Source organism: Anser anser (assembly GCF_964211835.1).
Source record: "Anser anser genome assembly, chromosome: 3".
Lineage (NCBI taxonomy): Eukaryota > Metazoa > Chordata > Aves > Anseriformes > Anatidae > Anser > Anser anser.
In genome coordinates this window covers 57,089,481-57,115,162 of record NC_139722.1, presented here as the reverse complement: position 1 = coordinate 57,115,162, position 25,682 = coordinate 57,089,481, and the positions used below count along the sequence as shown (strand labels likewise).

Below are 25,682 nucleotides of genomic sequence, written 5' to 3'. Positions count from 1 at the left end.
ATATTCTCACATTACTGTGCTCTAAACTGCTTCCAGAAGAGATCTGTCCACTAATCATTTAGTTTAGTAGTCAGTAGTCCTAATTTCTTTTTAATGGTGGTGCTCTAACTGCAACTTAAGCAGGGTTATGAATATCAACTTCATATAGACATATATATATATGTATGCTGTGTGTATGAATGTGTGTATATCTACCCTATATGTAATATATGAATATGCGTTTATCATTGTAATACTTAATTATTAAATGTGCTTCCTATTTCCTAAGCACTTTACAAACACGAACAATTCATACCTCTCACAAACCCCGTGAGGCACATATTATTCCCTTTTTAAAGATGGGAAGACTAAGACATGGAGAAATTAAGGCCATTTCTTTCTTTTTTTTTTTTTTAATAAAATTAGGCCTAAAAACTATGTGTAGATGCTTCATTAAATTGTCTGACTTCTAAAACTGCTAACTACCAGTAGTTGCCATTCTGTGGGATATCAGTGAAAGGTATGAAAAATTATCTTCTGAAAACTGGAACATTGCTTAAGTGCCTAAACTGTTTTCTTTTCACATTAAAAAATTTATAGAATCATGATTTTGACTAACTTTCATACAGGGAAAGCTAAAATACCCTGCTGTGACATTCTCATTCCATTCAAATCTCTACATTGTGTTTAATACTATTCATCTGCTCTATTAAATATTACATAAAAGTAGAAACTTTCAAAATTTGTCAGGTTATGGGAAATTTCAGCCTGGCACTTGGAAGCTGCATGATTTTCCAGGAAGTGAAAGCAGATCTACCCAGAATGAGCTCAGAATTTCAGGTGCCCAAATCTGAAAATTTGAACTTGAGATCCAACAAGTACTCTACTGGATCAGGCCTAAGTGACTTGCCTAATTCATGCAGGAAATCATGAGCAGGATCTGGGGCTGGAGTCCTTGGACCCGTGCACCAGACACTCCCTGGATTATGCAGCCCCTGACAATAGTTATTCCTGTGTATTACATAAGCATACACATACACACACACACACACACATATATATATATCAAATCTCACTGAATAAATGTAAGTATAATTCTTGAACATGTCCCATATCTTATCTTCACTGCTGAATGCCTGTTCCTCTGTCATTGTCCAGAGTGTTGGTTTGTGACACTTTACATCCATGCAGACACAGCAAAGGGCATTGGTTTGTATAGGGATGGATGAGTGGAGTTAGCGCATGGGCTGTGGGAGCTCAGAAGCCACGCGGATATGAGGGTTTGATGAACAAGGAAAAGGGATTCACTTGGGGACAGCTTGAGCCTTTCCAAGTGCTGACCTTTTCCCCTTGCCCTCAACAGCTACCTCAGGTCTGGTAGGTGCGTGCGTTTGCCTGTGCAGGGTCTGAGCAAAGAAACAATGACAATCCAAGTTCCTGAAAAGCCTGAGCAAAATATTGGTTTCTTCTAATGAAAGCCACCTAAGTGCTTGAAAATACAGATCAGAGTTAGAACAAAACATATGTTCCTAGGAGTTCAGAGTATTTCATATACACATTGTCCTACTAGCAAAATTCCCAAAGGCATCTTGTTGCCAACTACGTAACAGCACAGTTTTTTTTTCAGCCACAATAATACAGGAAGATAAAATACACGTTCTAACACACAACAGATCCCCCAAATATACCACAAAAAGATCTCCAATGTTTCTTCAACTCAGCTAGTCCCTCCCTACCCTCCCCAGCCAAAACAAAATATATATATATATAGTTCCCTTATGGTGCAATTAGAAAAAAAAGCTCACTTACAGAGAATTTTCAGTTGAAATTAGATATAAAAGAGTAAACATAGCTAGTACATATTCAGTTGGCCTTTGTTGATAGAAATCTGCAGATGTCTCTGTAGTTAGTAAAAGACATTTAGAGAGAACTATAAAAGCACCTACAGTGCAATAAATAAAAACAGCGGGATTAAGAAGCACTGTTTCTGCTGCTTATTTCCAGTAGGTTCAATTGTTAGTTTATGTTACCCCTTTCCCCACCCTGACCCCCCAAAAGATCTCATTTCTTTCTTTTTTTTTCTTTTTTTTTTCTTTTTCTTTTAACCATTATAAATTGTGTGTTTCTTGACCATCGTGGAGCCTCAAAAGTAAAGCACTTTTCTGATAGCTGGCAGTTTTCTACTTGGTCACTCTGGAGCCATGGAGCAACAGAGCCTTATTCCCTGACATGAAAACAAAACAAAACGAAACAAAGAAAACCACTGACTTAGAAATTGTTCAGAATTAACAGCAGTGTGTTGAGCCTAAAGGACGTTACTTCAGAAAGCTTGCACTGAGTTTCTCTGATGTGCAATGCAGTTGGGTTAAGGCAAGTATGAACTGTACAGCCTTCAGGGCAAACAACGTGCTGTCTATTGACTTCTGTTGCAAGGTCATTCTGGTATTTTTAGTTTTATGTTGACTACGAAGACTTGATGTAGCCAGGAGTGTGGAGGGGGCTCCAAAAGCACCAAATTGGCTGGGTTCATGTCTTAATCCAGATGGGCCCCTCTGATGATTGCTGGGGTACAGAGAAGCCAGAGGGTAGTGCATCTGCTCTGGCCCTCTGGTGCTGGGAGGCAGGAGGTCCAAAGTAAGGGTCTGGGGCATTTCCTTAGTACCTGTTAGAAAGAGGGCTGAATGTGTCTGTTGTGTTTTGTCTCATTGTTCAATCAGCCTTTTTTATTTTTATTTTTTATTTTTTAGCACAAAAAATTGATTTTTTTTGCTCTTTGAAGAACCAAGGGGCAATCCCAAAACAGTTTCTTTGACAGGTCCTCCAGCCCATCTTGAGTAGTCTCCATGTTACTTTGACCTAGAAGAAAGAAAGGAAAAGTAAGATGCATATAATCCACCAGAAACATACCTGATCACTGCCCTACTGCTCTGGTGCCCTTTTGCAAGCAAGAGTAAGCCACCGACCAGTAACAGCTCAGTAGTGCATGGGTTAAAGAGGATAGAAAAGAAAAGGCATTTGCTCAGGTGATCACTTCTCTCCCTTTGAAACATCATCAGAAAAGTCAGCACAGGTTTTCCAAACCATTCCAAACCAAACTGCAAGCAGGAGTAATATTTAATTACAGTCATCTAACCCCTGTCAATCTAAAGACTATTGTGCTTTAACCCAAGTTTTGTAACTCCATCTTTCATAATGTAACGCAGACAAGATCCTGTTGGTTACTAGTCATGACTTAACTGGTACTTTATTCAAAGAAAATGTTGCCCATGATATCTGGATTCCACCAACAAGAGTCTGAATTCATGGAGTACAGCTCAAGGAGACAGTAACATAGCAGATTTGCACTGCATGAACTTGCTGACTGTCTTGGTAATTAAGTGTCCTAGTTTCAAGGTGCTGGGTACTGTGTTTTGCTTATGTTTCTTTTCTCCTTTTTTTTTTTTTAATATATATTATTTTAATTTAACATGAATGATGAAGTTGGTATGTTCAGTTAAATTTATGCAAAAATATCTGGACAAATACCTACAGCTTTAGGCTAGGAGGCCATCACAAACATAATGCATATGTAAACACAACAGAAAGAAAAGATGGGAACAAATACTAAGGCAAACATATTAACACCCCCACAACTCAGTTCCAAAACTGTTGGCTCAAAATCCTTTCCACATCTGGAGAAATGTTGAATCCCATAGAAACTGTCATAAGTAAGCTTCAAGTAGCAGAATATACATAGGTAGGCATATATATATATATTTACATGCATATATGTAGGGGTATGTATTCACATAACTATGTGTTTCTATGTATATATAGTATGCTTGTATATTTATATATATGTATATGTATATAAAATGAAAGGATTCTCAGACTTCACAACACACAAGAGAGTGCAAGCTTCACTTCAGGACTAAACTGCTTTTGAGCAATTTCTCCAGTGCATTAGGCATCAGCATCAGACACAGCATCAGACATGCATGCCTTTTTTTTTTTTTGCTTCTTTTTTCTTGAGTGAACAAACTTACTGTGAAACAAACAAACAAACAAACAAACAAACGAGAAAAATCTCTCTTATCCCCCTCCTCTGTACTGTGATCATGCAGTGCAGTAATGTTCCACAACCATAACAGTATTTTTTTGTGTGTGCAGAATCAGTGCCATCGAGTGTTTAGTCACCTTCCTTGGTCACCTTCCAAGAGATGAATTCTCTCTTGACAATTGATTTCCATCATCTTATTGTGTTCTTGTCCCACTGTCTGGAGATGAGCACTGGCATCTCCAGCACAGAATGCCGGGAAGCTGCTTTTTAGAACATCAGCTGAGACCACGCTGCGAGGAGGTATATGAGCAGCTTTTCTGCCCCGTTAAAATGCATATTCATTTTGAAGGGACTGGATAGGCTTCTTGGCTTGTACAGCATAAAGTACACTGTTGGCACTTAAATAATAAAAAAAAAAAGCCAATTAAGTCACGATAAGAATCCTTCTCCTAAACACCAGTTTTCTGTTTAAAACATAATTTTAAGTTGAATATATTTTTCTGTTAAAAAATAAGCTGGTTTAAATTAAATTTGAAATTGGGAGAGTTGATAAGGAGAGTTGTGATTAGAAGACAAAGCCTAAACTGTAGAGGAAAGAAACAAAGTGAGTCTGAATCTAACAACATTAGACTATTTATGGAAAGAGTAGCCAGAGATAGCTACCTTAATTCACTATCTACAGATAATGCTTCCTTTTTCATAAATCAAGATTTTTTTTCCCTATCTTGTTCATTTATGGTGGTTTTGCATAACTGATGAAACTCCATATGAATATACTGTGTGCATTTAAATTGAGTTTGAATGTTCTTAAAAGTAGAGCTTGATATATATCACAAACAAAAAGTAATAATTCTTTGGTTAAAGAAGTCCTGACACAATAGAAATGTAAGAATGGAATCTGAATAAATCATTATAATTATTTGATTGTACAAGTAAGTTTGTGTAGGTTCAGTATAACCTCCAAATTAACAACATGAAGTACTAACTTTATCACAACAGGAGAATGCTCAGGTTGCAAAACAGTACGTCTTAATAGTTAGCAATTACTAAACTCAGCATTCCTTCAGGATAATAATTAAACTGTGCATTTATAAAACAGTTCAAATTGATTTAAATCACTTAGATGTAAATCTGTCTGGCTTGAATTGAAATAAAATCTTGTCTTGATGGGATTCTGTCATTGTAATCTGCTAAATCAATTCATGTCTACAAGCAGTATGAGGATGATGACTGACACAACTCTATGTCTTTGTATTGTTTCTGCATATGAAATGATATAGTGAATAATAGGGGGTTGTTCTCTACATTTATTAGTGAAATACATGTTGAAATTTGCATTTTGTCAGAATCTGTATAATCATTACAAGCTGATATTGTTTTGGCAAGTTCTTCAAAGCTGAGGTCATTTGTTCTCCTTCACTTTTGTAGCATTCCTAACATGCTGGCCTATACCACAGATAAAAGAAAAAAGTGTTATTGTGCTTTTGACAGTAGTTAGTAGCCAGCTGTTATAAAATAAGCTACCTCCTATTTCTCCTATAAACCCAGAGCTTCACATGAGTTTCACTCACTGCGAGCCTGAATAATAGAGCACACAAAGGTGGCCACAAGTTGTCTTCACAACTTTTTCTTGATCTTTTGCAGAAATCAGATGGGATGATGTTCAATATATCCTCCACTGCCTTTGGATTCAAAGCTCTTTTGTAGCAGTTGATAAATCCATGGAAATAGTTATATGGATATAGCTATATGGATATGTAGGGATATAGTTGTATCCTGGATGGATGTGATTATATCCTGGACCTCCTGAGAGTATGGCAATGGACTCCATAAAACAGAAGGTCTTTCCCATTCCATCCTCTGCCTATGTCAAATGATTCTTATATTTTACTCATCCCCAAGGGATGCTGAACACTGTAAAGTCCAGGTGACATTGGCCAGAGAGTAATGTAAAGTCCTTAATTTTTTTTTCTTCTCCTTGAATACTACGGAGGCTAAGGCTAATGTTCTTTGGTGGACGTGATCCCTAAGGAACCAAATATTTCTACACAACAAATAATGCTTTACAACATCTACCATAGCCTGCTGTTATCATATCAGTGCGTTTTGATTTCCAATATGTTTTATTGCTGTAAATAGTGCTACAAGCAGATCAAACAACGGCTTGATTAATTTGACATTCGAATTTGTCACTCCACTGACTAATGGCCTGCCTACATTTATGGAGCAACTACAGTGCAAATACATATGCATGTGTTCCTAGTGTGTCTCAGATGTAAATAACAGAAAGGTATTACTAAATGCTGTAAAAGCCTCATAAGGACAAGCTATAGTGATTCTAGAAAACCTTGTCAAATACTATATAGTCAGAGGGAAACATGCAGTGTCTTTGCTGCTGGGACACAGCAATACTTTTGTGGGTTGATTGGACAAATGTCAACTTACATACTGATTTCTGTCTCTCAGTAAAGACAGCAAAATCACCTATATATCAGTGAGAAAGCAGCACTGAAATAAAGCAGAACATGGTTTACATGGATTCATCATATATCTCTTTGTCTCAGCTACAAGCTTAAAAATATTGCCTTCTTCTTTCCACAGGTCTAGTTTTCTTTTCCATCAGTATGAAGGTGCTTAGTAAATGTAATCTGCTGTTCTGGAAGAAACACTGAGATCATAAAGAGAATGGGATAATATCTCAGCTAGAGGGCTCCATATGTTGATGACAAGGCATGGTATACAGAGAAAGAAATAGGATTAGAATTGTTCTAAGTACCTACGAGCCACACATAATACTAGGAAGGAAATAACATTTTCTAAATGCACAGTACTGTGCCAAAAGTGCAGGTGAAAAATCTTTACTTGAGCACAGACAGATGGGAAGCTGAAGTTAAGATGGCACTGGAGACATGCACTATTGTAATTTGAGATTATTAAAAAGCTCCTAGCAAAGCTCCCAAAGGGCCCAATCCTAAGCACTACCACAGAATTGATTGTACTGCTGATAGAGGAATAAATGGCAGTTTCATGCAGAAAGCTACCAATCCATTAGAAGACTTACTTCCACTGAACAGCATAAATGAAATTACATTAAAGGGTGTATGGAGCATGTGTTGGGACAGATACTTTTTGCCTGTATTTAGTACTTTTCCTCAAAATAAATGGTTAGAAGAATAACAAAGGAAAAAACTAAATGCCGTGGCCTTGTGAGCTGCTACTTGCTGTACTTTTGTTATATCAGCCAGTGAGGGTAAGTAAGAGATAATTCAAAAGGTTGTGAGGTATGATTTATCTAGGCAGTCAGGGCTGTTCTGAATTGCAGCTGGCAGCAGCACAAGAAATATTTGGAAACGATTATTTCTGGACCAGTCTATGGCTGGGTGTGAACTCCAGTGTGAATGTGCTCCAGTGTGAATGTGCTCCAGTTGTGTCTATGTGCTGAGATTTATTATGTGTCTGACTGCACTTCTAGGCAGTGGATGGAACTGTCACTCTCACTGGATAGATAATATACTCTCTTCTATTCAAACTGGTTTTATAATCAATATTTAAACTGGTTTTGAAAACAGTATGTTGTTAATTTCCTTTCCTTCCCTTTCCTTCATGGAGACTAGAAATGAGGTACAGAGATGCTTCAGTGAACAGATACCTGTCCAAGTAAACACTAATGCTAAATACATCCAGTAAATTAGCAAGGTGCTTAATTATTGATACATCTTAATAAAAAACACTTTTCAGCATCCGAGTTTTGTCAGCTTTGACTAGTTCTTACTAAAACAAATTCTCATTACCTTGGAGTGGAATCTGCTTGAATGAAAACGGGGTAAAATCAGGTGAGAGCTAAGAGTTATTTAAACAATTGTGACACATTGTATCCTGCTGTAAGAAATCATTATCATGCAACAGAAGAGCAGTGTTGGTGATTAAGTGTAGCCTGAATTCAGTCTATCAAAAAGGCTTCTGCCTATTCTGAATTTTTAAGTCACGTCATCTTTCAGCTTAATGATCCTTTAATATCAGCCTGCCACTCTGCAGAATATCTCAGAAGTTAAATACTTACATATACATGGGCTGTAACTGTAGATGAGATGTCTTCTGTGGGCCTTGATAGCCGTAAGAGTCAAATCCACCTATGAAATCAACTGAAAAATGGGAAAATTGCTTTCATTAGAAATATGTTTTCAGGAGTGAGTGATAGGCATTATCATTAAAGAGACACCCAGCAAAGATTATTTTTGATGGACCCCCTAATAATCTATTAAAACCAGACTAGCCAATTGTGGAGATACATAAAAAGGGTAAAAAATGGAGAAAGGCAAAGTCCCTTTTTTAACTTTTAAATGAGAATAAATTTAAAATCATAGAAAGACAATAAGTGATTTATAAAAGCTATCTGCCTATCAGAAAGAGCCACATATCACTCTTTTTCATGTAGACCTCCTGATGAGTACAAAACAACATGCTGTTTAGATATTACAAATGCTGCAAACCATTCATTTATTAGTGTGAATACTGACTGTCATTACTGTATCTGGCTTGCTGACATACTGTGGTCCAGCGATGTAGAGGAGGAAGCACATTGATCTGACTGTTTGGGAGACAGAAGTTTCTCTGATTCCCTGCTTTGACATTTGGGTTGCAGTGCACAGAAGTTTGGAACAATTTATCTGAGCTTCAGAGATGAGACTGCAAAGATCTAAGGAAAGCAGCATTTCTCTCAAGGCACTGGAGGTCTGTAGGAAGGTTGCAGGGTGGGTGTTATTTATTAATTCACAACAATGGCAGTTCCCAATGGTCTTCTCATGTTTATTTTAAACAATTTCCAGGGCAATTCAATCTCATCTGACTCTGAGACCCCTGTTTCTCTGATATAACACTCTCTTTACACAGGTAAAAGCACACCCTTTGCTTCCTTTGCGTCAGGAGACCTGACTATTGGCTTTTGGGGGTTATTTATCAGCAACTCTCATCCCTGAAATATTGTCTCTCACATATCAGATGTGAGTCTGACTTTGCTTTGAAAGAAAAGGGCCAAAGAGTTCAGATATAGAAGTACACTCTTCACAAGTCTGGGCGCTGGTACTGACAGATTGGCTCTCTGTACATTAAAACAAACAAGCAAAGAAAAAAGAAATCTTTGATAGAAGATAGCTTCTTGTGGATATAAACATAGTAACATTCACATAAAAGTCACAAAAAACAGATTTATAACCCTTGGTTTGAGAACTTTCACAGTGGTTGGTACCCTTAAAATTTGCATTTATGAGATTATTTTGTACTAAGCTACCCCTCAATATCTGCCACATTTAATAATGCCTTCGCATGATGTACAGATGTTATGAAATCAAGTTCTTGTAGTCTTACCCTTAGCTCACCATTTGCTCACAAGCAAAAAGCCACCAAAATACAAGGCTGGAGCACCACTGTATGCTTCCATTGCAACCATAGGCATATTTAACCTGTTATCTACTTTCACCCTGGCCAGAATGACCCCTGCAGAAGTCTTTCAGCTGATCCTGTGCTCTGTGGCAGGATTAAGTATACCCCTGTAGCAGAATGATGTTTTACTAAATTAATCCTTGACATCAGTAATGAAGAAGGTTCTATAGTCTCTTTGTGTTGCCTTTCCATGTGCCTAAATTCCTAATGTCTAATTTAAATGTAATTTCCTGCAAATTAACTCTTTTTCTACTTTTTGACCTTTTCTTCCAATGGATATGATGACAAATGAGCCATTTTTTCTTTTATAACTATTCTTTAATATTTTCGAAAAGTATTTTCATGCCATCCATCTTTTCCAGATTTAAGCACAACTTTTTTTTTTTTTCCTTTTCTATTTTTACTTGCGGCCCATGTTTTCCAAGCCTCTAGATTTGCTCTCTTGATCCTTCTTCAGTCTATTTATATTTTCTTACACCGTGGTCCACAAATCAGGACTAACAGGAACAATTGATTTCAGGCCACTTCTTGAGATCATTCTGGGTTCTAATCTTACCTGCACAAGTGCTCAAAGCCCTCCCAGTCTGGTTTCATCTGATTTTTTTTTTTTAAATGTTTCCCCCTTGCTGTAACAAAATGTAACACCCTTGCTGTTAACACAAATAACGTAGATAATTTTTCACTAGCCAAAGTCCCATTGGGATCCCATCTGAAATGTCATCCCAGCTGGCTGATAATTAAATTTCGAACACAATTTTAAACAATTCTGCACCCAACTTATAATGACTGCATCTGAACAGTGCTTCTCTCACTTGCTTGCCAGAGTAAACATCTCAAAGGGTTAAAATCTTGCTAAAAATCAAGATAAATACAATTTGTAGCTTCCTATTTATTCACTGTCCATAACAATCAGAAAAAAAAAAAACAACCCACCTTTATTACAATTTTATCATATCTTTGGAAGTACACAAAGTCTATAGGCAGAGCATGAAGAATTGACAATATGAATGTTGTTGAGTGAAGTGCTAAGCTGGGATGAAGTATAAAAAGTCTCATATACAATGGCTGCAGCAAAAAGAATGGGCATATCATTGCTGTAGCTATTTTTTCCCCTAGTTTTCCTATTTTTCTCACTCTTGACCTCTGACAAGTCAGAAAATGCGTGTGTTGGAAAGATTATCTCACTGGTGTCAATCCCTGTCAATTTACTGATGTTGCTTATATACATTTGTCCTGCTTTGTATTTCTTGTGTACTTCCCAAGACCCTTCAAGCAACCAGTAAACCAGTAAATCATTATTAGAAGGCTGCAAGCATAGATACTCTGTTTTGCAGTCATGGGGTAAAAGGTCTTAAGTGTTCTTCTAGGGTTGTTTTCAGAAAACTAAACCAATGTTTTAAGAAAAAATTTCTCTAAGCAAAACAAGTTTCTGTGGGCATAAGAGAAAGATTCACACTGAACATCTTGCATGCATTCGTCTTTGCCCTGTTGTACAAGTAAACACAAAGTGTTAACACACCAGACTGTTGAGTGACAAACAAGACAAGCTTGCAGAGACTTTCCTGTGTTAAGCTAACAGTGGAAGTTCCCACTTGTGTAATCAAATGGTGGTAGGGCAGAAGATACTATCCAGACCTTGCTAGAAACATGCAATGGCTTCTTACATGCAACAACAAACTTTGCAAGGTAGGTAAAGGTAAGTAACAGGATGTGAATTCCAATACAAGAGAGTTTTGGCAATTTCTTTCTATAAAGTTTTCTTCATGGTGGCAGTTTCTCAGTTAACACTACAAAGCCTGAGGTGCCCAGACTGTGCTAAAAGCTCCCTGTGGATTCTGAGCTAGTTTCTTGAAGCATACAAAATGCTGCCCTTTCTGCAGGCATTTTATCCTAGCTGTGCCTGAAAGGTCACTAGAAGTGTCGTACAACTGATACATTCCTGGCAGCAGTAACATGAGATGAATAAAGCAAGGCTCATTAGCTGAATCACTACAGAGGCTTCCATCGTTAACCTTATCCATCAAACACATTTTTTGACTATCATATTTTACATTCATCTTACTAGTCACTGTTATCAGAAGTGGTTTTTTATCGTGTCTTTCTCCAGTAAAATCACATGTACATATACAAACACAGAATCCCATTCATTTGAACAACTGGGTGCTGAGATGCTTATTTTCCTAGCTGGACTTAAATAGGATAATAACAGTACTATTTGTTTGTGAAAAATGTTATAAGAAATTCAGTCCGTTTTCTTCCTTTGGTGGTGATAAGGGGCTTGTAAGGCATATTATGGTGGTTATAACTGTAACACAAACAGTACCTATGGTTCAAAATAGGGACATATTTTCTATTACTAAGCACCCTCAGGGTTGTGAAGTTTTAGCCTCTGTTCACAGTCCCAGTCTCCACGGTATTTGGTGCATATCAGGACAAGATGGGAAACATAAACGGTTTTTTCATTTTTGATTTCTGGAAGATTGCGGTGTGTAAAAGGATCAGTAAATTAGGATATCTGTGCGCAGAAAAGACCTCTTTAGCATGGGTGTGAATATGGGAAAAGGAATTCTGAAAAACTATTAGTGAAAAACACTGAAATTGATGAAATCAACAGAGGAATGAAAAGAAAGGAAACTGTGAAATAAAAGCAGTAACATTTTCCTGTAAAAAGCATAAGGAAAGAAACAGATGTAAAAAAAACAAACAAAAAAAAAAAACCAAGGCTGGATACTCTTCTCCTTTTAGAGAATTTCCTCTATGAGATATAAATACAGAAGCAAAAAGAATCAGGTCTTCAGCTACTATATATTTTCATAGCTTCAGTGGCTTCATTGAAGCAATGATAATTTATATGAACTTAGGACATATGTGTGTAGAAATGTTACTGATGTTACAGCTTTCCTTGCATTTTAATAGGAAAGCAAAAGTCAGTGCAGGCTAGTTATTAAAGGATATAGGATTTAGAAGAGAGGAAGGGGACAAGTGGCTTTATCTGTGAAGAAAAGGAAAGGGAAAAGTTGGGAAAAAGCCATGTACCTGACTAACCAATCCCTAGTATGGGTGACTTCTGACTTGCTTTCTGACCCTCTCTTTCTTTGTTCCCTTGTTGTCACTGTCTTGCTGATCATCTCTTCCTAGCCTTGGTGCACAAGACCCTCCTTTGCATGGTGGCAAGGGTTCTGCCAGCACTTGGTCCTGGCTTCCTCATGACATCTGCTCCCTGCCTGCATCTCTCTCTTTAAATGTGAAGATGTGTTTGGTGGTAATTCTGGAACCAGGATGGCTTCTTCTATCACCAATTCCTCCTCTCCTCTTCTGCTTTGTCCACTGACAAACTCAGTGACTTTATTCAGTCCCTGGCTAAACAGCTTGACTAATAAATCCTCCAGATTTATTAGTCCCATATCAGACACTATATCTCTTAATCTGCTTCTGACCTCTCATCTCCACTTGTTTCTCTGGACACAGTCTCTCCCATTTCTTGTATGAACAAATTGATAAAGACTCCTTCTCTCAGTTTGCACGCCTTTTCCACTCCCCCTATTAGAGTTCATTTCCTTTCCTTTCCTCTTACTGCAGTCACAGGAATTTTGTCCTGTAAAACTTGAACTTCTTTCAGTGACTCTGTCTCCAGCCTTGGTCTTGCATGAATGCAGTCTCTTTCTCTTGATCTCTTTTATTGTGCCCCCTTCCAATAGAAATACATGCAAAATTCTTTCATAAAACGCAGCTTCACTGTAGCCCTGTTCGTCCCATTTTCTTTATTTCTTTTGTAATGGTTTCAAACTCTTTCTGTATCTACTTTCCCCCATTTCTATGGAAGATTTATCCCGTCTTGTATTCAAGCAGCTGAAACCACAGTCAGATTGCCCCTTCCCATCCAAATTTGGATTCTGGTAGCCCAGCGCACACAGTGCTTTCCCATGGTCATCCAGCCGCCTTTCGCACAGCCACTGCTCTCTTCTTGAAACCTTTGTGTCACAGAGTACTGGGCACATGCTCACTTCCCTCCTTCTATTACAAATGAAAATTTCATCTGCTCTCTGTGATATTTACCTATGGGTAGTTAAACATCACTTCCAGTTCGGCATGGCTAATATGAAAACTCTTGGTCGCTCCTCCCTAACCTTCTAACCTGCACAGAGAACAATGGCACAGGTCTGACTCTCACTCGGGGTTATAAACTAGATGTCAACTTTGGTTTGGACTATGTATGATTTAATTTCTGAAGATTGTTTTCCATATTGAAGAGGAAGACTCTACTGTCTGTTGACACAGCTATAACATTTACCCAGGGCTCTCGCTGTCAAACACCGCAATTGTTCCTTTTCTGAACTCACCAAATGTGGAATTAAGGAGGCAAAAGCTGCAGGGCTCATTGCTTTGGCTAAATTACTCCTCTCTGCATCCTGCTACTGATTACATCTTCCACACCACATCAAGCAGAAGCTAAATCTTTTTACATTTAAAGCCTTTTGTAGAGACTGCACATCAGTATATCCTTCTTCCATTTTAGAAAGCTAAATTCTGTCCCTGTGCTGCCAGCTTGACCCACGTACTTGTAAAATTTCCAAATGCTTTCTCTCCTTCTGAGAAGTTCTTAACAAGCAGTCCTCTCATTAGTGGCAGTGTACTGATATTCCTGTCTAACAGAGGGATTAATATTTGCTCATTGTTTCTTTGTGCTCCCTTTCTGCCTGTACCCACCAGCTGCCTGTTGTCTGATACGTAGATTGCAAGCCCCAAGAAACAGGACTGATATTTGTGTTTATACAGTGGTTGGCATCGTGCTAGTCCTTAAATATACTTATGAATCTAAAGCACCAACATAATATTAAAAATTTACAATTATATGTAATAAAGATGGCACCATTTAAAAAGACTGAGTGACCAGGGAAGCATATGTGCATGTACACATGGGTACTTCTTGCACATGCGCATCATGACTGAACACAGTGCAGTCCAGCACAGAGAGAGAACACATGGTGTACATGTGTTACATGTGGTGCGTGAGGTGTTAAACTGATGCACATGGGTCCAGGAGGCCAAAGACATGGCCCCCCTGGCCTCAGAGGTGCAGTGATCAAATTCACTGCTATAACAAAGCACTCCACCATGCTTCTGAATGGGAGTGAATTAAGTCGCTGTAGGCACTGTTGGTGTGCAAGTGTTCGATGCAAGAGAGAGAGCTGTGCACAAACGCTGCTAGCTAAAAGCTGGCCAAATTCAGAAAAAAATGTAGGGGAGTAAAATTAAGCTTGTTTTTAATAGCCTTGGAAATGACACATGGAAAAAAAAATATATAAAAGAACATATGTGTACACCCTTGCTCCTGCAGCTTTGCCAGTATCCTGCTACCCACCTCACTGGTGAAGATGCTTCCAGACATGTTAGTGCTGTAGTCTTTTTATGCTTTGAGCATGGCCTAGTGCCTGTTACACAATACAGCACACAGGAGGAAATTTGCTTGAATACAGTCTCAATAAAGTTTGTTTACAATGATAATCAAACGTTACTGCTCTTTGCATTGAGTTCACAGCGATTTAGACTCACGAAGCATGGATGAAGCAGGAGGAAGGAGCGCATCTGCCAGCGACTGTGGCTGCAGCCTCCCTCCCAGCACAAGGGTGCTCTGCAACGGCATAAGGTCTTGGATGCAAAGCCTGGGTCTCTCAGCACAATGAGCTGCCTTTCTGCTCAACAGGCAGCAAGTGCTCTTAGCTCACCCATTTGCCAGGTAAAACTTAAACTTCAGGTTTTTAGACTGGAATTTTGTAGCATTTCAGAGCCCAGTGATGTCCAGAGCATTATCAAAGGGAAAGCCCTACACAAATTTCTGCAGAGTTTCTTATCTCCTATTCTGCACCACTGTCAATATTTCCTTGCTATTTCCTACTTTTACAATAGTCAAAATTATTTTCTGATAATTGCCTCAGAGTCTTTTCCTCCAGATTCTTCTCTCCTTACCGTGTTTCTTGTTGGACAAGTGATCCTTATCATCCATACCTGCTGGATAATAAAGTCCCACAGGTTCTTCTTCTGTATCTATCACTGCTGATCCATAGATGATTCTTGATCATCCTTTCTGAGATATAACATAGGACTGGGAAGGTACACTGGGTTGTGAAACCTAATAGGCAACACCTGGTGCCACCACCCTTATAGAGGTAAGGGATTACAGACCATTACTCCCTGTAATTAGGAACAAATGGGGACACAGGCACTGAATTCAAGATGAGCCCAGCTCGTAGTAGCACTCAGAAGAAAACAGCGGGATAAATGATGCTGAGGTCCAGAAAGTAGTGCAACCAAAATGCATCTCACATTCCCAGGTGAGGAAGGGGTCTGGTCAATGGCAGAGCCTCAGAGAGGATGTGACAAAAAACAGGCTCCAGAGCAATGCCTTAGCAAGGGTTGGCCATTCACAGGTACCATGGTGGGGAAGCAGGTAAACAAGCTCCTGACCAAGCAGAAAGGAGCCAGGATGAAAGTAACAAGGAGTAACCAAGCAGGCTGAGGAGGTAGAGGCAGGTGCAAGACTCAGGCAGCTGGAGGCAGAAACAGGGATGGGGACAGAGCAGGCAAGAACAAGAGCCTGGAAGAAGCAACTGGAGTGTAACTGCAGCAAAGAGAAATACTGGACTGAGACTGTCAGAGTTGTCTTTTATACCTGATAAATGTAACAAACCACCTGTCATGCTTATAGACCTGGAAATAAGGTTGCAGTCAGGTAGGTTGCCAAATGACCCCTGCAAGGCTTTGCAAGGCTTGTCCAAGCTTGCAGTGGGGCTTGTCCAAAGCTCAGTAAAGCATCTGTTAAAGACCTCTATTCAGCTGTGAGAACATTATGTCTGCAGAGTATATTGTTTTTCTAAAGTGGACGGACCTGGACACTGCTGGATAATAGCTATTTGCTTTCAAATGTTTATGCTTGAGTACCGAGCAAAAAAATCTAGCCCCGAAACAGTTTTTGTCTGACAAATTGTTCTAAGAATTAAAGAAAATGCAGACCATGGCTGAATTATTATAGAGCTTATCAAATTAATCATTAGGGAAAAAATGTTCTAATCCAGTTCATTGCTATGGGCAAGTGATAAAGAGAGGAAAAAAAAAGAAAAAGGAGAGGAAAAAAGAAAACAGGGAGGAAAAAGAAAATACTTGGGGCAGTGGCCTCCAACTGTGACCACCACACTAATAAATTAGAATAAGACTCATCGGTAGGTGCAACAAAGTGGAGAATTAAGGCCCAAATCTATGAAAGTTAACAATCCAGTGCTAATGAAGACCTATCTAGACATTTGAAAGGAAAAGTAATAAGGAAAACTTTAGCAGAAGGCATGTTGACAAGAATAATTTAGCAGTTACGTCCTAGGCATGTGGGAAACTGTGGGGAGGTCTCAGTGGGGACAACACTGACATTTCTGGGGCCACAGGAAATGCTTAGCAAACCTAGTTCACCTGCAGCAACTTGTCACCACCCCTACTTGAGACGTTGCCATCCGTCAGTCAGGACTGAGTCTGGATGGCCATGGCTGGCTGTGTTACACCTGCTCATTTTGGCTGACCACACCAAATATCAGCAAATGATTCAAATCAAAATGAAGTCTTTCACCAGCATCAAAACAGTGTGACAGTCCATCTTAAACCATTTTTCATGCATTTTCTGTGCAGATCTCAAATTTTGATACTTTTGCCTGATTTCAAATATGTTTTATTTTTCAATCACAAAACATTTTTCCTGTTTTTTCCAAGACCAATTCCTATTCAGATGTGACAACAACCTGAGAATCTCTTCAAATGAAGTGTGGCTTTTTTATCAGATCTGTCACTGTCACTAACTCATTTCTGCCACTGGTTTGATGAAACTGCATGGGACAGTGTTACTTGATCTGGACTTCTTTGTCTTTTCCACAGTTCATTCATGGCAAGACAAGTAATATTTACAAAGTGTTTTGGTATAAAATACATCTTTCTTTGTAAAAAAGTTGTTAACTGTTCATTCTTTTTTCATGTGTGCAGATCTTTTCCAATAATTCTGCAACATGCCTTTCTTGGCCAGGACAAAACATGGATGGTGAATAGTTAAAAAAAAAGATGCAAGGTAAGTATCTCCCCTTGGCTGTTACAATGCACTGATTTTATTAAGCAGTATCCCATTGTGATGAGCTGCTGGAAAGGAAATGTTACTTCCTTCAAGCTCCACATTATGTTATTTAGACGTTTTTTAAACTTGAAGTTGACAATCCCCACAGGAGGCGATGATGGATGCAAGGGGAGTGGCAGGAAAGACAGCAAGGGAGGAGAGAAATTACCATAAAGGGAGCCAGCAACGGCACCATTTCCCCCCGTGTGATTTTATTTATATATTTGTCTCATACCACAGTCCTGTCTCCTAGGGATTCCTTGAACATCAACTTCATTAGTTATGAAGGCAGCAATCCATAACCAATTTTCTTTTCATGTCAAGCTTGTTCATGTATAAACCCAGCCCTTTTGTTGGAAACATTTGCAATTAATCCCACAAACAAAGAAAATGCAAATTGTACAGTCTACCCTTAGCAACCCTTCTGACTCAAGGCCCTGACCACCATCTATTATACACTAAAATGAATTGAAATTCCCACTTTGAGTCTAACCTAATTTTCTAGTGATAATAGGCATGGATTCCCAGAAGCACTCTATGCATCTTGATAGTAACATCCTAATTTCCTTTCCTGGTAAATGTTTTAAATAAGATTTTAGCACCAAAGGAAATTAACCTTTAAATTAATTGTAATTATAAAATGCCATCACTGATTTTGTCTTCAGACTAATTACTTGCTATTATTTAAACAAACTGCACCTCCTCTGAGCTTTAAGTTTGTTTCTCTCTCTGCAGTGCAGTGCCAAATGATCCCAGATCAGGCTGCGTAACGTCTGCCAAGCCCTGTGACACCTGGACTGCTCAGGTCTGTTTGCATCTCAAATGCAGCCAGTTTCAGTTGTCACATCCCACCATAGACTTTTTTCCTGTGCTTCAGCCTTGCACTCTGCAGCTCAGACATCTTCAGCCTGTGCTTTCTAACCAGCAGACAAGCCTTGTGTGATGTAGAGTGCTTCTGCTCTGCACCGATGAGAATGAGATGCTCAACACTAGCCTCCTGCTCTTATGAAAAGCCCTCTCCAAGACGGGACATGGCTGGAAATAATGATGCAGGAACCAGATATTGATATTTGCAAAATGTTGATTCTGTGCAGGTATAGAATCATCAAATAGTTTGGGTTGGAAGGGACCTTAAAGACTATCCAGTTCCAACCCCCCTGCCATGGGCAGGGACAGCTCCCACTAGACCAGGTTGCCCAAAGCCCCATCCAGCCTGGCCTTGAGCACCTCGAGGGATGGGGCACCCACAGCTTCACAGGGCAACCTGTGCTCATGTCTCACCACCCTCATAGTGAAAAGTTTCTTCCTTATATCTAATCTAAATCTATCTTTTTTTTTTTTTTTTTTTTTTTTTTTAATTTAAAACTGTTCCCCCTTGTCCTATCACTACCTGTCTGCCCATTTTAGGAAATATCCTAGATATTTCTGGTGGCAGTGCAGCTCTCCAAGCCAACTCTCTTCAGGATAACAAGCATGAGGTAGTACTGTGGGATTTTAAAGGCTTCCCTCCCTCTGTGCTTCCATCAGCTGAATGCATAAGGATGACAGCTGAAGGCATCCCATTTCCCTCCCTTTGTTTCACTTATTTCATGTAGCAGTCACCACACTAAATAATAGTAAACAAAAAAGGTTTTAATTTAGCTACAGGCTGTGAATTGGAGAGCACAGCTGAGCAAAAACAAGATGTAGCTTCAGCTTTTGTAGCCTGTTCATTGACTTCTCATTCATGAATGACCTGTTCAACAGCTGGAGAACAATTGTTTTAAATATTGGCTTTTATTTGTTGCCACGTTAATTTGTTCCTATGCTCCCTCTTTAGACTGCCTGGGTCCTCCTTAGAGTAAAGCAAACAGATCAGCCCAGTGATGCATCCTGTTGTAAGAAAGGTGTCTAACACAGACAGGACAAGATGCTTTTTGGTGTTACTGACTGTAGTGGAAAACTTGATCATTAAACTGTAGGCCTAGTTACATATGACTGTAAGTACATGAAATGAATACCATCCTTGACATCTGGTGGCATCAGTGAGGGGCCCCAAAGTGTAAATGTATTTCTCCTTGCCATACTGCCATTCCTTCATGACAGATTCTTCTTCCATTATTTTGATGATATAAAGGGTTTGAAGATGCAGATTACCCCTCTCACCTACTAAAAAATGATCGCAAGTTCCGTAATACTCCCACAGAAGCTGAAGGAGGCAGCTGGTGAAGGTCGAGAAAACATGTGGTAGCATGGAAAAAGTGAAGGCAGAATGACTGTTCAGTGTTTTCCATTGCAAGACACAGGGTGTGTTACACAAAGGGTAAGTGTAAAGCTAACAAAATATAAAGCTGACTTGTTGGAACTCCTTCACTCAGGAGGTTGTGCTTGATAAAAATGTTCTTGGTTCAAATGGAGGGGGACGTGTTCAGGAGGAAAAGCAAGTTGTGGGCAATCAAATGCAACAAGACTACTTCTGGCTAAGGAAGTCCCTAAACTGCAAATTACTGCCAGAATTTTCTGGGAACCACAAACCTTCTGAGTTCTTATATGCCCATGCAGCAAATAAAGGTCCAAGCAAGCATCAGGTGTTATTCATTGCTGGATTCTGGATATCAGGCTGGATAGACCTGGTACCTCTCTTCTTATCTCTAGTCTAGCATAACAAATAATGCTGCATTGAACACTCCAGCTATAGTGTCACCAGGAGGGAACAGATCAGAACAGCCGCCTGTGACAATAACCTCTGGAGTTGCATTTAATCCCAGCCCTGAATACAGGAAGATTGTTTCAGTCATCTTCTGCACTCCCCTCAGCATTAGTTTCTGCTCCATCCATGCTTTCTTTCTCTGCTTCTCCTATCTTGGCAGTCAGAATTTACAGCCATATTCACCAGAAGACAGGAGAGAAATTTGCTTTTATTTTCTCTTTGTCTTAGAAATTTTTAAGCAGCGATGGAAGCCAAGGAACTAATTCTCTGTAATGTCTCACTAAGCAGTTTGTGAAAAGCGTTTGGCACAGAAATAAAGTGATATCTGAGCATATTCTGCACTTCAATAGTGTCTTTCATCCTAGAAGCTCAAAGATATGAAGCAACACACCTGTGAGTTTATCCCTGTCATTATTTCCCATTCTAAATATGGCAAATAGAAGTATTGCAAGGTTAAATAACCTGCCCATAGGTGGAAAGGAGCCTGTAACAAAACCAAAAATAAAAGCCTTCTCTCTCTATTCTGTATGTTTGTCCAAATTTCTCATCTCTTACAACTAATAGATTTAATATTGTCTTCCAAAAGAAAATCTTTTCATCACCTTTGTACTTCCCAGGTCAGGCATGAGATCCCAGAATGGGTTATTGTTTGGCAACGAGTTTATTGGCATATAACTGCTATGCTGTATTGCACACCAGTAGATATCCACTATCCAGGATATTGTACTCTTGAATGTTTACAGTAATTCAAATAGAATCTTGAATTCAAGCTTTTACAGGGGGAAGTAAAATGATTTTAAAAGGTTATCTAGAGCTTTATTTCTGTGTCAGACATCTCCAAATGCTGGGCTCAAGGGGATATGCAGCAAAAATCTACTTAACCCGGCCAGTTGTGATTTCTTTTGCTTTGCAGTTTACCTAGGAACAATGCCAAGAGAAAAGAAGATAATGTACGTGCAAGCTGGATCCCTGCTAGTGTGAGATGCTAGTGCAAAGCTGTACTAGCAGCTAATATGGTACTCTCCATGGTACTCTGGGAGCAGTCTGACAGGTCAGATTTCTTTGTTTGCCTTGGAATTTTGATAGGGTAGATTTACTTTTTTTTCCCCCCTCTGTCTGGATCTGCAAAGGAGCCTTGTGGATTAGGATTTCACTGTGAAAAATAGTCTAAATTGTCCATTATCTCATGTCATTTGGGCTGGGGTTCCTTCCTGGCCAGAGCTGTCCCTCTAATAACAAGCCAGTCCCCTTTCCCTCACCAGAATCTGAAAGGAGAGTGCAGAATTGCCACTTCAGTAACCCAGGTTTCTTTTTTTTTAAGTGTTTACAGACAAAAAGCCCCAGGAGAATGCGGCTTCACTGCTTGCATTCCAGAGTTTTCCACTAAAAATCTGTATATATAATAACATTTTCAAAAATACATTGAATTTACTTTACTAAGGCAGTAACATCTTATAGCAGGGAGCCAAATTGCTAGTGAGGAAATGCACATTAAACGAACATTTCAATGTTATTAAAAATAATGTGCAGCCTTTGAAAAATGCAGGCCTAATGTGATTTTAGAAAACAAATGAGGAGCTCCAAGAAGTTTACAGCCGTTGAATGCCTCCAAGTAATGATTGTTGCTGACATTTCCATGCTTTATTTTTAATTGCTGCAGCTAATTATGCTAATGAAGGAAGAATGACAATGTCTTAGTCATACCAGTGGCAACAGCGAAAAGGAGAGCGCTGAGCTGGCAGCAACCCTACTGGACACCTATCTTCCCTTGTCGTTCCTTGATCAAGACCTGAGGTGCTGCGAGCCTCAAAATTCTTCTTCCCTACACAACCACAGGGAACAAGATGCAGAAGAGTCCTTTGAGACTGACAAACCAACAAGAGAAGTAGATGGGGAAAACCACCCTTGTTTGATTCTTGGAGATGGGCGCTGCAGTTCAGCTCTGGTGTGCCCAGTGTGAGAGCACTGCTTGGGACTGCAATGAGAAGGAGAGCAGCTTCCACTTTAGTCCTCAGTGCAGAATTAACCCAAAGCAGACTGTTCTCATGAGAGGTAGTGCAGACTTGTACTTTGATTTAGGGGGTCTGTTGCTGGATTTATTTAGTGTGTGGGTGATTAAAACCCCAAGGCTTGCTGACTCAGTCTTAGTTATGACCCTGATTTGATCATTGTATTGTTCCGTTCTTAATCCTTCAGTGGGGTTAGAGCAGGTTAATCTTAGTGAAATGTTTGCTTAATTCTTCCCTCTCTCATTTGTTCTTTTAATAAAATCTGCATAAAGAACAGAGAAATAGTTATTCTTTCAGCTTGTTCCAATTATTCTGAGAGCAAAGCTAATTCAGCTGAAGTACTTTAAGAGCAACTTGATTGTGTTTCTACGGCTGAGGCTCCATGCCAACAGAAGATTGCAACAGAAGGCACCTTCTCTGCTCCTGAGCAGTGCTGATGCATTCCTCTGGTTAAAATCTGGAACGTGCCCGTCTGGCTCTTAGAGGTTGCTTGACTTTTTCTCTTTTTCTTTGTCCACTCTTGCAGGCTTAGTGTTCCTGCCTCTTCTGCTTCTCTTCCAGGCAGCTGTTGCTCCCATGACCCATTAGCAAAGTAGAAGAAATGGAGCTGAGCATATTGATATTCAGCATGTCCATCATGAGTACCAAAAAGTTTTTTCTACTGATTCAGTCTCATTCGACCATTAGACAGGACTTGGTGCCCCTTTGGTGAGGCCTGATAGGTTTGTCCGTATAGTCCTTTGTGCTTGGCAGCAAGGCCAATGTGTATGGGTGGTCCTGAAAACCAGAGATCTAGATTTCTTTATCCTGTGATGCCTGTGAATATGGAGGTGGCTAAGAAGATGGCAGAGACCCTCTGCTGTTCTTCCCAAACCATTTCAGAAGCTGGGGAAGCATGTCAGGGGTGTGGGAGAGTTGCTTTGTGGTGACTGGTCTTAGAGGATCTTTCACAGTTAATACATCTTTAACACACAGAAGGAGCACCAGTTGCCAAACTGCATGCAAGTACAACCCTAACCTCATCCTTTACCAGGTATGGATACAGAGCAGGTGTTGGTGGGCAGCACGGTAAAGATTTTTCTGCTGAGCTAGCAGAAATGTCCAGCAAAGCTGGGGGAGGGAGTACACCGTGGGCAAGAAGGCTGTCTTCATCCCTCTCTGCTACAGATCCTGCTCCATAGCAGCATGCTAGGGTGAGAATCTGAAAAACTGTAGACTATGGGAGGAGAAACACAGCTAGAGCATATAAAGTGACCTCAGACTAAAGACCTGCATGTGCAGGAAGCTGTAGCAATGGCTCTGGGATATATGTACCTCTTCTTGAAAGTTTTTCTCTTTCACACTTCCTTGGTCTGCATGAGACAACACCATCCATGAAAGTACTGAGGAAGTTATGATTACCCATCTTCCTATGGAATATGCATACTAAATAACATGGCATCCATAAGGGATACATTACATCCCAGAGGAGTGTGATAGAGCAATGTGTTGCCAAAAGGGAGGGAAAGGCAAAAAAACAGATCCAAGAGGAAATAAAACATTCTGAAATCAAACCTGGTCAGGGGGATATCTTTATGGGGTGCTCTCAGTAGAAAGTAAGGCCACTTTAATTTTATGATACCTCAAGGAGCCAAATCTAGTCTGAAAGTTGTTACAGTGTTGGGATGACTCTGCCACTGAGTTCCCTTTAACATTTTTTTTTTTTTTTCCCCCATCCAGGCTTCCAAAACTCACTGGCAGCAAGACTACGTGGGCTGTGCTCATGCAGGCTACGTTGTGCTGAGTAGGGTCTTGCTCCAGTGAGGCTCTTCCAGGCAGCTGAGACAACTCAGCAAGGAGACAAGGCCTGGCAAAGGCATACTAGAAAAGTAATAAAGGCCTCAAAATGGGTAAGACAACCGCAAGAAAAGGTTCAAAGAAGCATGATAATCTGTGGCTTCTGAACACCAGGGAGCTCCCCTGGCAGTGAGCAGAAAAAAATTGCATATTGGTCGCAGTGCCTTGCTGCCAGGAACGCCGTCTTACAGCCCACAGGAGAGATCTTCCAAACATGCTCTGACTTCTGTGCCTGTTCATTGAGCCAAGTCACCAGTCCCTTCCTCACTTTTTACTTATATTACACCCTAAAGCATTACAGAAGAATGAAAAAGATTTAAGCCCTCGGAAGAAAAGGCAGGATGGTATTAAAAGAGATTTCATTTGAGGGGCGAGGAATCACCATCCTTTAGTTCTGTAAATAGAGAACACAATAAGCTGGAGAATAAGAGGAAGCATACATGACTTGGGTCCATCACTAAGAAGACAAGACATATTTATGGCACATCCCTGCTCCACACACTTGTCCCAAGCTCTTTTTACTCTTATGCCTTCCTCACCTCCACAGAAATACACACACAACTGAGAGGAGCATCATATGAGAGACCTCCAAAGTGTAGTTTGATTTCAGCACTAAATCTTCCCTTGACGGCTCACAGTGGCGCTGCATTACCCGTAGATTACAGGGTTTCAGCTGTTTTCTACATGCAGCAGAGTACACAAAAGAACCCCCACCAGCCCTAGCAGTGCTCTCAGTCAAATAAAAGCCCTTTAGCTTCCTGTTGCAAAACTCTCTCTAGGTTTCATGTATATTTTATCAAAGTTACATGCAGTTCTGATGCTTCTGAAGTGCTTTGGTATGAATCCCAACATGTACAGAAATGCTGCAGTGGCCCTTTTTAAAAAATCAAGGTTAGAGTAGAGAAAAAATGAAATGGCTTGGCTCCATAACATGTATTAAGAAGAAATTCTGCTCAACAGGCTTCTGTTGACATAAATAAGCAGAAGAAACACAAACATACATCTTTATGAACTCATTTTGTTCCTTGTAATTGTACCCTGGGAACAGCATGAACAAAGAGGAACTCCATGGTTTCACCTCTCATAAATGAAGGTCCTGCAATGATCTAAAGTTATTTCTTGCCAGAAGTGCTTTTATAAGCCAACACAGAGGTCAACATAGAAGAGCTATACCCTCAGTGGTAGCCTATTACTGCGAAGATAGTTAACAGTCTGGAATAAGAAAAATAGAAAAAAAAAGAAAAGAAAAGAAAAAAGAGGTTGGGTTTGCCAATTGGGATTTTTTTTTTTTTTTGGTGTGTGTCTTAAGATAAACTGTGAGGTAAAAACAATTACAACGATCTATTCAGAAGAAAGGAGTGTGTATTTTTTTAAGCTACATTTCATGACTCCTTTGTCTTCTAGGCATTTGGAAATTATAGATCAAGATGGATGGACAGAAAACATGTTCTGGCTACAGTATAATAAGACATTTAGGTTCAAGTCAGCAAGAGCCAGCATAGTGGAAGGGTGATTTAAAAAACAGAATTCATTTTGTATGTAATAAAG

General features: G+C 39.6%; 1 protein-coding gene and 1 long non-coding RNA gene across 4 annotated transcripts in view; one reads left to right on the top strand and one right to left on the bottom strand.

Annotated features, from left to right (window-relative positions):
* Positions 1-333: 333 nt before the first annotated feature.
* The window catches only part of NKAIN2 (sodium/potassium transporting ATPase interacting 2), a gene marked incomplete at its 3' end in the record, with an annotated part of 585,648 nt that continues 560,299 nt past the window's right edge, over positions 334-25,682 (bottom strand). For 2 of the 3 annotated variants that reach the window (XM_083831382.1, XM_083831381.1), the window contains one exon: positions 8,075-8,160. In XM_083831382.1, the coding sequence (XP_083687508.1) occupies positions 8,075-8,160 (86 nt within the window). Of the gene's footprint in view, positions 2,836-4,155; positions 4,417-8,074; positions 8,161-25,682 lie in introns of those variants that run through there. The other variant, XR_014582403.1, reaches the window with a different exon arrangement.
* On the top strand, positions 15,426-25,681 carry LOC310897594. Its single transcript, XR_014582407.1, has 3 exons — positions 15,426-17,558; positions 18,336-18,405; positions 19,717-25,681. It is a non-coding gene; the product is annotated as an uncharacterized lncRNA (long non-coding RNA).